This window comes from Gobius niger (genome assembly GCF_951799975.1).
Source record: "Gobius niger genome assembly, chromosome: 13".
NCBI lineage: Eukaryota > Metazoa > Chordata > Actinopteri > Gobiiformes > Gobiidae > Gobius > Gobius niger.
Genome location: NC_136864.1, coordinates 30,963,676 through 30,975,901, shown reverse-complemented (window position 1 = coordinate 30,975,901; position 12,226 = coordinate 30,963,676). Strand labels below are relative to the sequence as shown.

Here is a 12,226-nt window from a genome sequence, read left to right as displayed (position 1 = left end):
GCTTTGACAATCATTGGTGAACAGGAGCACCCCTCATTGCAGAGCCTCTATGAACAGGCCACTCTAGGTTTGGTCCCCCGCTGCAATCTCAACAGATTTAAAAACTCTTTTGTCCCGGCATCAATTAGGCTGATGAACAAATCTATTCAAAGATGAACTTTTGATGTGTGCCTTTTTGTATGAGCAACGGACGGGGCTGATTTTTACCGTTTCTACATTTCTTGGGTGTGTAGAGTCCTGAGCCAAAGGTACAAGTTTGTGTGACCTTAGACAGTGAACATTGAGACAGTTTTCACGTGGATTCTTCCAGCAATGACATCGATGTTATTGGTCAAAAACGAATCCAAAACAATTTGCAGTTATACAGTTACCACCATGGAATATTCAGTTTCCCACCGCTTCATTTAAACTGTAGGCTCTATTATGTCACGTGATATTACATGGTCGCTTTAAAAATGTTTACCGCTACGTATGTCACTTCCTGTCAGTGTCCAAAAAGGAAGTGAAACAAAAAATATCACAAAAACTGTCAATCTAACAAAAACGGGGCACATTTTTTAGCTAAATATAAAGCTCCGGCTCCGGTAACGTTGCATTCCCATCAAACATCCGCAGATGCGCCACACTCGCCTACAGCAGTGGACTTTGTGCCTCAGGAGCCCAGTGCCGCACCTCCCTCAGCTCGCAGCACCCCCCCGAACACACGCCTCACCCCCACATGCCCCCCGCACCATGTAAACACAAACACGTGTAAAGACATCGCAAATGTTTGAAGCAGCAGACGCGGCAACAGTTAGCGGCTAACAGTTTAGCATTATGACAGAAGTTCACAAGAGTGTGAGCTGATAAACATCTGAGTGACCTGATCTGATGCAGCTGAAATCCTCATGTTTATTCACCCAATATCTACAGGAGCTGTTAGCTCTTTTTCCTCCTCAAATGCAAGGCAGCGCAGGCGTTCAAGGGTTGTGGGAAACAAAAACTTCTTCACTGTAATCTTAGTTCTAAATGGAACTATTACAGTGGGGGGGGAAAGTATTTGGTCAGTTCCCCATAGACTTTCTATTGGATTTCAGCCAAATACTTTTCCCCCCACTGTATGTTCTAAATGCCATAAAAGAGAGACTTTCATGAAAGTTGCAGTTTAGCAAATAAATGTAAGTATGTATGTATGTTTTGGCAAAAATTGTGTCTAATGTGTGACAATGCTTTAATGCTCATGGATGTGCTTGAACGGTGTACTGTCAACTGGAGACAATCACGAAACTACTGTAAATCACAAGTGGAATACAAATATCTGCAACACATACTGCTGTGGTGAATAATTCTGGTGTCCTTGTGTTCTATAGGGGTCCCCTGTGTGCTGGTGTTTGTGTGGGCCCTGGCCAGGCTGTATCTAGAGGACACGGGGTGAGTGAGGAGTTTGCATGGTCTCTGTCTCAGTTTCTATCTCAGTGTTCTGTTTTGTCCGACCTCCTGAAGACATGGGGGTCAGGTTTGCCCCGAGAAACCGATTGAAGCAAAAGTATTAAGACTTTTAAAGGTTATTGGTAGTGATTTCAAACACACACCCTCAGAGAAAGAGTGAAGAGCTCAGTCACCCGGGAGGAGCTTGGAGTAGAGTCGCTGCTCCTTCAAGAGGAGCCAGCTGAGGTGGCTCGGGCTTCTCTCCCTGGAGAGCATGGCCTATTGGGAGGAAGATCCAGGACACGCTGGAGAGACCTTTCGGATGTGCGTCCTGATCATCTTTGGGCCATAGGCAATTAAGCCATGCTGACTTTATTTGGATGTAGCTGATTCTTCCAAACCCGTACTGGTAAGTCTTCATTTGAGCAGTTTGAGCGGTTTTCAAGCGCCAGGATAACAGTCATTGAGAAAAAAGAAAACACAGGACGGAGTAGGTTTATTATTCATAAAGCGAGATGTGAGGCCTCTCTCCTGTCATTTAGGTAATTAGGAAGAATGAATGGGAAAACTGTTGTGCAAATCAATATTGTTTTATCAGCACATTGTCTGTTCTTTATCTTTAGGGAAAATAAACACATTGCCCTTTAAAGGCTGGTGAAAGAGCACGGTGAAAAACAGCTTTAGAAACCCTTTGTTCGTCTGGAACATGTCTGGGTGACTGAGAGGGATATGCTGACACTTTGATGTGCTATTTGATCTGTGCTGAGTGAGTATAAAGTCTGTGTCCATCTGTGGTTTTGCTACTGATCACTCATCGCGCTGATAACACGGAGTATGGCAGACACGACTACAAAGCTACTTCAGAGTGACTGAAGTGCACAGTCTTCATGAGGGCATTACTGAAGATGCCAGTGTTTGATCCTGGAGCAGTGTGTCTCCTCGGCTGCTCCTGTGAGGCTCCTGCTGAAATATTGATCGTTTGCTTCTAATGCTCCTGTGCAGGTGCTGGGAGACCAACGACCACCCCATCCCCCACTGGGTCATCAACGGACCCATTGGCCTTTCCATACTGGTGCGTAACATGAAAGAATAGACTATATGTCTGAGATATTTGTGAATTGGGACCAACAAGGTTTCATATTTCCTTTGTTATCCATTCATCAGAAGTAGACATAATAACAATTTGGCTAAAAAATATTCTTTATAGAGTGCCTTAGGTATTGGTCTGACAATGAAGAACCTTTCAAGTCAAGCCTTTCAGGCCTGGTGAAAAAGTAAACCCCTGCACAGGACTGAAACACCATTCTGACCCTCAGGAACAGAAATTGCATACAGTGCAGATATCCTTTAGATATCCTTCTCCAACTGTGGTCCGTTTAGTCCTCTTTGTGGTTCGCAGGAGTCACAGTTTTGACCACCATAATAACCTTTGATATCTGCATTTTGCGGCGGTAGCTACTGCACGAGTATAGCCCACACATGCTCCACACATAAGAGAGGAGGAGGCAGGAAGGACGCCGTCTGAAAACAGTTTAGCAATATTTGTTCCTTCATTCGTTTGCTCCAATGTCCTCACAGTTAGAGCTAACATAAAGCTAACGGCTACAGCCAGCTGCTGCATGACCTCTTCCCTTTAGCGACTGCGGATGGAAATGAGCATTTTTTGATATCCTTTGCACCTTTGGACTAATGTTCTCTTGCCACATGCAGCATCAATAGTACTGCAATTTTGCCTGTCTGTTTTAGCTCATCACCAGTTGTATCCTTATGTGTTATAAAGAATTATTAAAAAGAATATGAGTCAAAATACAAAAATCAAATATCATGTCATCATGGAGCACTGGCAGTACTTCCAGACCTCAAAATCCTTTGAGGTGGTAGCCGGGTCCCACTGATATATAGTTAAAGGTATATTCAAACGTTTTTCCGTCGGTGAATGGTCTCTCTCACGTGCCTCCGAGCTCGGCCTGGATGCTTGAGGGTTCTTAGAACTGTACTTTTTTTTTTCTCTCCGTGGATTAGGGTTATCATTGAGGTATGTGTAGAATGTCAGAGGAGTGGCCCCCGCAGAGAGCTCAGCGTGAGCCCTTTCAGTAAAGGTCTATATTATCCATTATTCAGACGCTCTAAGCTCTGGTTGGACACATTAGTGACCGTAAAACATCAAGATGAAAGGTTTCTCCTGTGTCAGACAGAGACTGAAAGAGGAATTTGAACTCAAACGGCTAAATTTATGCACTGACTTACAACCTAGATCTATCATTTCACAGGCTCATAATGCTTTGACAATGTGCATGTAGGGAAGAAGATGAAGGTCAAAAGGTCAAAATGAAAGCAAAGACAGCACTGAAAAAAGACGTCAAAGATCATTGATTGAAAGAAGCTATTTCTCTGCAGCCTGAGAACAACCATGCTTCAAAGCAACAGAGATCTCACTCAAAACCAAACTTAAAGGGGGGGTATTATGCAAAATCGACTTTTTCAAGCTTTACATCATGTTATGATGTCATTCCCTCATTAAAAACATGCCTGAAGTGTTGCCTTGGCACATTCACGTATTTTCGAGTAATCTGTAGAAACTCTGATGGCGGCCATTTTAGGGATAAAACGCCTGATTCCTTCAGGAAACGCCCTCGACCTCCAGGATACGCCTCCGACCTTTCGTCACCAGCCGAGTAACCAACCACTGCTCCTCAGCAGAACCCCCTCCCCGCAGTGTCTAGCCCTAAGATGTAAACAGAGTCATCATGGAGGATTAGCTTCATGTGTTGTGAACCAGAGCTACAGCAGACTTTTACAAAGACACACATCAGTGTTTCTGTTCCCGAAACACCCAGGATTAAAACCGGTGACAAGAACACTTATTTCAGTGTCTGGTTCTGCGCTGGGCCTTGATGATGCACAGAGCCTCCGGAGGAAGCTAATGCTAAGCTAAACCTCGAGTCATCACATGAAAACGAGAAATATGCACACATAAAGTCAATAAAATCACCACACACATAAAGAACTGTTTAACAATGATCACACACGGAGCCTGGCTTGTTGATTTGGAAGTTTATTGCTCACATTTCATCTACAATGGGTCGTAGCCGAGTGGTTTTCTCCCGGAGCTAACAAGCTAGCCGCGACAAGCTAACGGGAAAATTCACTGAATACAAGCAGCATATTATGCATTGAAAACGTCACTAAAACAGGCAACTGCTTGAAGCAGCCTTTATGATGATCACACACGGAGCCTGGCTTGTTGATTGTGTAGTTTATTGCTCACATTTCATCTACAGTGAGTCGTAGCCGAGTGGTTTTCTCCCGGAGCTAAGGCACTATTAGCCGCGACAAGCTAACAACCTTCACCTTCACAACATTCATTGAAAACAGGCAGCATATTATGCACACATAACGTCAATAAAGCAGCAACTACTCGAAGCAGCCTTTACGATGATCACACAATGAGCCTGGCTTTACACATGTGTGGTTTATTGCAGACTTTTCATCAACAATGAGCTGTAGTCGATTATAACAAGCTAACGGGTAACCTCGAAAAAACATTGTCCACCTGCACAGATAATGTCCGTCTTTTGAATCGTATGGGCTCCTGCAGATCCTGGTGTCGTCCATGGGGGTATAGTTAGAGATCCATAGGGCATGGCAGATGCAAAGAGAGAGCCTCCAAACAGCAGTTATTTTTCAGAGCCCCTTCCAAGCGTCCGGTGTGGAAGGTTCGTCTCCAAATAATATCCTGTGTGGCCATTGTTCACAAAGTGATAAACAGTAGCTCCTTTCCAACAATAAAAATTAAATGCACCGATCGTAGTTTCTGTTGAGACAACGAGCGCAGTGTTGTTGTGATGCCACAGACAGCGTGTAGGGGGCGTGTCGGAAAGGGTCAGAGGTTCTTAAAGAGACAGGGGCCTATTTCAAGTCATTTGCTAACGCCATTTTGAAAGAGCAATTTTATACAAGGCAGTTCTTCTAATTTACTGCATTGACAGACCAACAGAAGGTTTCGTCATCATTGTAGTGTGCTATAGACTGGTGCTATGTGGCTGAAAAAAGCATAATACCCCCTCTTTAACTCAATGTGTGAACTAGTTTGTTATGTTATGTTTTTTCATCTATTTTGTGTTTTATACTGTCGAACTTTATCCTACCGCACCATTTACAACAGGATGCGGCTAAATAATGTTCTGGAGCCCGTAAATGAGTACATTTACATTGAGATGAATAATAATTCTTGTCTTGCTATGCAGGTGAACTTCCTCTTCTTCCTCAGTATCATCCGTGTCCTGGTGCAGAAGCTGCGGTGTGCTGACGTGGGAGGACAGGAGCAGTCTCAGTACAGGTAGAAAACATCATACACCTCTTCGGCTCAACAGGACGACAGATATCTGATATTCCACATCATGATGTGGAAGTATTTGGTGATCATTTCATTTCAATGTCGGTCTTTTTTAGAGCCTTTTAGACATAGTTTACTCCTGATGTTGTAGCTAGATTGTGTGTGCGTAACCAGATTTTTTCCATGCGTAAAATGATATGTACATGTGTAATAGAACAATGGTGTCTCAAAACGCAGACGATAGCGTGACACTTTGTGATCTTTCCACTCCAGACTTAGCACATTTAAGTGGGTGGAGACACACATTTTCCTCCAACCAGATCGACTCCGCAGGCTGGAGAGCGGGGGGAGTCGGAGGTGAACATGTGCATTTGTTTTGTTTTGCGTTCACGCCAAGCGTGGGCCGATCCGCCCCACAGTGGACGCTGTAGCTCTTCCTCTCGAGACGTGAACACTATTTACCCCATCGTGAGCTAAACAACGTTTTTAGTTTGACCTGTGAGAGCCTAAGGCTTAAGAAAGAACGCAAGCCAGCGCAATGTAAACGAGGAAGTGAATGTCAGTGGTGTTTCCATCAGTGCAGTCACCTCCTCTTGTGACGCCCCCTCACGAGTGGCGGAGGCGAATGCCGCATATAACTTCGCCACTCGGAAAAGAATTCGCCACGAGCCTGCGCCGCCCCGTGCACCACCACAAGATCTGTCCCAATGTGTGTGTAAATTACAATGTTGTAAAAAAGGATCAACTGAAAATGTCCAAGTCTCTCTTTTACACAGTCCTGCCATGTCACAGTCGCAAGCGTAACCTGGGCTGAGGCTAGTTTATCGGTACTGTTACGCCAGGGGTTAAAGTTCTCCGTCAAGCCGACACCTCTCGGAAGAAGCAGTGAGGCCAGTGCCATCAGCCAATCAGGCTGATGGCAACCAAGTCTGGTTGGGGCTGCTGTGAGAGGGGGGGCCTTGGGCGCTCTGGGCTAAAAACATTTACCTTCGAAGCTAAAGCGTGCGCGGCGATATGTCAGGAGGGACTCGCAGTCTGTTGTTGGAGGGCAGGGAGTCAGCGGCAGGCCGTGAAGAGCAGACCGTAAAGAGCAGGCCGTGAGGAGCAGACCGTGAAGAGCAGACCGTGAGGAGCAGACCATGAAGAGCAGACCGTGAGGAGCAGACCGTGAGGAGCAGGCCGTGAAGAGCAGACCGTAAAGAGCAGGCCGTGAGGAGCAGACCATGAAGAGCAGACCATGAGGAGCAGACCGTGAGGAGCAGACCATGAAGAGCAGACCGTGAGGAGCAGACCGTGAAGAGCAGATCTTGAGGAGCAGACCATGAAGAGCAGATCGTGAGGAGCAGACCGTGAAGAGCAGACCGTGAAGAGCAGACCGCAAAGAGCTAACTGTGAGGAGCAGACAGTGAAGGGCTCAGAGACTCATACCAACGTCTTCTTGTTGAGTTTCCTTCCCTTACGGTTCTCAGCTTTTCTTCCGCAGTAGTAAAGCACGGGGTTGTGCAGTACATCACTACAGTCAGTCCTCCTGTTTTTGCTCGGGCACGCCGTTTAGAATCTGCAAAAACAGCCATCACAAAGGAAGAGTTGGTCAACATGGAGTGATTGGACATTGTGCGCCGCTCCGGCAGCCCATGGGCTTCACCCCTGCACATGGTCCCTAAGTCCGACCAACAATGCTGTCCGACCCCTCACATTCAGGACTTTTTGGTGCATCTTGTTGCGATCCTCAGGCCGTCCCCAAAACTGCTGTCATCACTCCCTTTGAACTGTTCAAATTTTTGAGGATGGTGCTTGGCCTGAAGGGCACGGCAGAGACGTTTCAGCACCTTATGGTCTCTGTGTTGCAGGATATGCCTTTCCTCTTCGTGTATCTGGACGATGTACTGGTGGCGAGCACTTCTGTGGAGGAGCCTATGTAACATCTTCGCAAGCTTTTCAAGCACCTCTGTCAGCACGGACTTATCGTGACCCCTGCAAAGTGTCAGTTTGGACTCACACAGATCAAGCTCCTGGGACACCGCGGCAGGGTGCTGTGCCACTCCCTGCTAAGGTTGAGACGTTTTTTTCCCACCCCGTGCAATCGTTTTATCCCTCGAGTTGCCCACATTATGCACTCTTTATACGACGCATTAAAGGGGAAAAAGGGGAACCAGGACATTGGGTGGACCCAACGCTAAAACAACTCTTGTTGAACTCTTGGCACATCCCAAATATCCCAAACCTGCTGCACCCAGCGCCCTTACTAACAGTGGTTGGATGGACATTGGCAGACACTGGCATTTTTCAGTAGAAAGTTGCGTGACCCTCTAAGACGTTTGACAGAGAATTCGTGGCCGCACACCATTTCAGGTTCCTCTTAGACGGCCAGGACCTCACCGCTTTCGCGATACAAACCTCAAACCTCTAACGTTTGCCGTGGCTAAGACCTCTGAACTTCCGTAAGTTGGTGGGTGCCAAGTTCGTGTGGCCCAGTCTTAGGAAGGACGTTCAGACTTGGGCCACTACCTTTGTGGCGTGCCAGCGCGCTAAGGTGCAGCGTCATATTAAAGGAATAGGCCACCGTTTTTACATACTAACATAAGTTCTTACCTAACCTTAGTCGAGTTAATATATATATATATAAGTTACGTGAAGTGTTTTCATGCAAAGTATATTTACACAGAAATGTAACATGTCGATTTTAGAAGCAGATAAAAAGGGATACTATATTGTGAGGCGTAATCATATGAGGAGCACAACGTAACTCCTAAAGACTTCCCCCGCTCACTTCCGTCAATAGAAGCTGCGTGACTTGTACAGAGCCTTTTACAACAAGCAGAAAATGTATTTTGGGAAAGTGCTCTCGCATTCCTACCTCATGGTCGAGGTCCTGAGTCCTGTGTCGTCGTCCGGGGTGAGTTGGAAATCTGTGAAACATTACTACACTATATACTTTCTGCTTGTTATCACAGACCGGCATGATGCACGTAAAAGGCATTGTTCACAAGTTATCCACGCTTCTTCAACTGTTCTCTGCTGCTCTGTACAAGTCACGCAGCTTCTATTGACGGAAGTGAGCGGGGGAGTCTTTAGGAGTTACTGCGCGGACGCTGTGCTCCTCGTATCATTACGCCTCACAATATAGTGCCCCTTTTTATCTGCTTATAAAACCGACATGCTACATTTCTGTGTAAATATACTTTGCATGAAAACACTTCACGTAACTTTATTTAAATAGGGAACACGTGGAAGAGCTTGGTAGCTTCTATCGTGAGCTTTTTTGGAGCTATATGACATGTGGGAGAGGCTGCGTATGTGCTCCGTTTACGTGACAGAGCGCACGGACAAAGACCAGACGGGGATATATTAACTCGACTAAGGCTAGGTAAGAACATATCTTAGTATGTAAAAACGGTGGCCTATTCCTTTAAAGCTCCATTAGGGCCTTTTCCAGTCCCTGAGAGGCGTTTTGAACATGTTCACGTGGATCTTTACGGTCCTCTTCCCCGTCCCATGGTTCGTATGATAGTTTGTACCCAGGGCCCAGAATGTTATGCTACACCCCTGCACGAAAGAGAGACTTGTGTGTAGAGCTTGGACGTATTCCATTGACCATTTTTTTTATTTTTTTTTATTTACACACGCATTGTTCTATTACACATGCAAATATAATTTTACGCATGCTAAAAAGTTACACACGCACAAATCTGGTAACGCACACACAAATCTATTTACATACAGACAACAATATCATCTTCATACACAACTAAAACCTCAGTAACATTTTAGTGTGAGACAGTCGGCATTACGATTCCAGCCTGGATAAATCTGCTAAATCACAGGTCTCAAGCAGGGGCCAAAAATACAAATAAGGGGTAAGGGGCCTTTTCTATAGAGGCCCACTTTATGTTACAGTGGCCATATGAATGATCTTTCACATCAGATAAGATAAGATAGAACTTTATTGATCTCACAATGGAGAAGTTTATGTCCATTTAACAATATGTGCTCCAAATGCAATTAATCGTCGACCCGGTTATGGTACAAGTAAGATCACCTCGGGGTGACCAAAAATGACCCCGCATTTGGACCATGGACCGTGAGTTTGAGATCTCTGCTAAATGTAATCTATCCTTAACCTTAAACAAACAGCCATGGACATGAAAGACTAAATATCCAACACTTTGTGTTCAGGAGACTGACCAAATCCACCCTGCTGCTCATCCCTCTGTTCGGCGTCCATTACATGGTCTTTGTGTCTCTGAGTGAGTCCGTGGCAGAGCAGTCCAAGATCTTCTTTGACCTGGCCCTGGGCTCTTTCCAGGTACCCACTCATTTATTTAGTCTGAGGGACAGTCAGGGCTGGATTTGTTCTCACTGGGTTCTTTCTGCAGGGTTTCGTGGTGGCCATCTTGTACTGCTTCCTCAACTCCGAGGTCAGTCCAGCCAAACCTTTACAGTGGATATATTATGCATAACTGTGGATTTTAAACCCGCCCTTGGGCCCCTCAGCTTTCATATCTTAATCTTTGGGAATTGATGAAAGATGTTTGAAGCACCCTCCGCTGGCAGAAGTAAAACTTAACCCTGATGACAAAACACAAGCCATCATTTATAGCAAACGGCATGTTAAGAGATTAAATGGCAGCTTCTTGATCATATTTGCATGCCAAACAATGAAGGCTGCTCAAAGAAATCTCTCTCTCTCTGTCTATCTCTCTATCCCGATCCCAGCCTCGACTTTTTTTGGGGGGGACTGGGCATCAACTGGGAAGAACTTAAATCAGCGCCCATGAATTTAAACACTTTTCTTTTTTCCCCAGGAATTGAAACACATGATAGATAAAAAGAAAACACTGTTGACACAAGGCACAGGTCATGAGGGTGGGTCCTGTGGGCTAAGGTTCCTTTTATTGGACAAGCTTTTTGATGACACATAAAGTCATTAAAGGAACAGGCCACCATTTTTCCATACTGAGATATGTTCTTACCTGAGCTTAGACGAGTTGATACGTACCTGTCTGGTCTTTGTGCCCGTGGAAGAGCTTGGTCGCTTCTAACTTCACCACGTTTGGAGCTATAGGAATATGTTGGGAGAGGCCAAATGCTAACAACATCTTTGGTTGTTTTGCGTGACTGAGGACACGCATAAAGACCAGACAGGTACGCATCAACTCTTCTAAGCTCAGGTAAGAACATGTCTCAGTATGAAAAAAAGGTGTCCTGTTCCTTTAATATGTCACATATCTCTGTATTTCACAGATGAGAGACAAAGACAATTTTGGTGTATATTTATAATTTATTGTGATGTCATGTTTTCTATTTCACATTTTTGAGGCCAACATACATTTTGGGTAGATAATGGCGCTAATACCCTGCTTGTGTCATTTACATTGCCCATTAGTGTTGGATTCCACGAAGAAGACACCTTGTGCTCAGTCTCCTGGTCCGGACCAGGCTAAGTTCTCTGACTATATTTCCATAGAAACTGAGCCAGACTCAGAGTGAGCCTGGTTTATGAAATTCAAAAGACAACAAAGTAAGCCAGACTTGGCCAAATAAGCCTCGCCAGGCTTATGAAGTGGCCCTCTGGCCAGGTGCTAGCAATCGGGGCTGTATGTACTGTATGCCTAACAGCTTCTTAAGTATGTCTAACAGCTTCATAAGTATGTCTAACTGGATAACTGTGAATAATCGTAAAATCGCAGTATTTTCTCTCACAATTAACGTGACGTTCTTATTATTTGTCCTTACTTCTGGCTCTAATTCACATCAAAATCAACGTTCTCCTTCAGTATAAAACTAAACATCCTCCATCCTGAGTGAATGAAGCACATGTCCGTTCCAGGCAGCATGCTAACATGGTTAACAGCTGAAATGTCCCCTTTAATGCTTGTGTGAACACTGACCTTGTGCAGTGAATGGTTTGTGTCTCTGTGGCAGGTCCAGAGTGAGCTGAAGAGGACATGGAGCAGCTTCAGTCTGAACTGTGCTGTGAGCTCAGACCTGCAGCTCTCCAACACCTTTGTGTCCAGGACCCACTCTGTTCACATGGTCCATCTGCAACAAGACACACGCTCCCAGGCCATGAGGCAGTCCGAGAGCACGCAGCTATGAAAGCACCCACCAGAGTTACACCAAGTCCAGGAGCATTCATGTGTGAGGGAAGACTGAAATATGACCTGATCAACTCTATACCCTCTGTAGACCGATGCTTATCTGATGAGTAATTGCATCATTTGCTCATTTTGGCCAGTTGCATGTCATTTTGTTTGCGATTCATTGTGCAGCCCGTTATAAAAAGAAGAAGCGGCCCAACGTATCCTCACGTATACGGACAGTTAGCAAGTCAGCTAATCCAGGAAATCTTTCAGAGTCCATTAGCCTGTCTAGAAGTGGCCAGTCAAGTCTCTGCTTTTTTACGCCGTTGGATGGCCAATAGGATGGCCTGTCATGATAATTACTATATTAACGTATCGCTTCATAAGTCAAATGAAGGAC

The 12,226-nt window shown here is 45.2% G+C and overlaps 1 protein-coding gene across 1 annotated transcript in view; it reads left to right on the top strand.

Moving 5' to 3' along the window:
• The window catches only part of LOC306972262 (vasoactive intestinal polypeptide receptor 2-like), a gene marked incomplete at its 5' end in the record, with an annotated part of 42,638 nt that extends 30,726 nt beyond the window's left edge, over window positions 1-11,912 (top strand). Inside the window, 6 exons of the mRNA XM_079568809.1 lie at window positions 1,350-1,410; window positions 2,410-2,479; window positions 5,655-5,746; window positions 9,920-10,049; window positions 10,120-10,161; window positions 11,669-11,912. Coding sequence (XP_079424935.1) covers window positions 1,350-1,410; window positions 2,410-2,479; window positions 5,655-5,746; window positions 9,920-10,049; window positions 10,120-10,161; window positions 11,669-11,842 — 569 coding nt within the window. The 3' untranslated portion in view covers window positions 11,843-11,912. The remainder of the gene's footprint in view (window positions 1-1,349; window positions 1,411-2,409; window positions 2,480-5,654; window positions 5,747-9,919; window positions 10,050-10,119; window positions 10,162-11,668) is intronic.
• Between the last annotated feature and the right edge of the window lie 314 nt (window positions 11,913-12,226).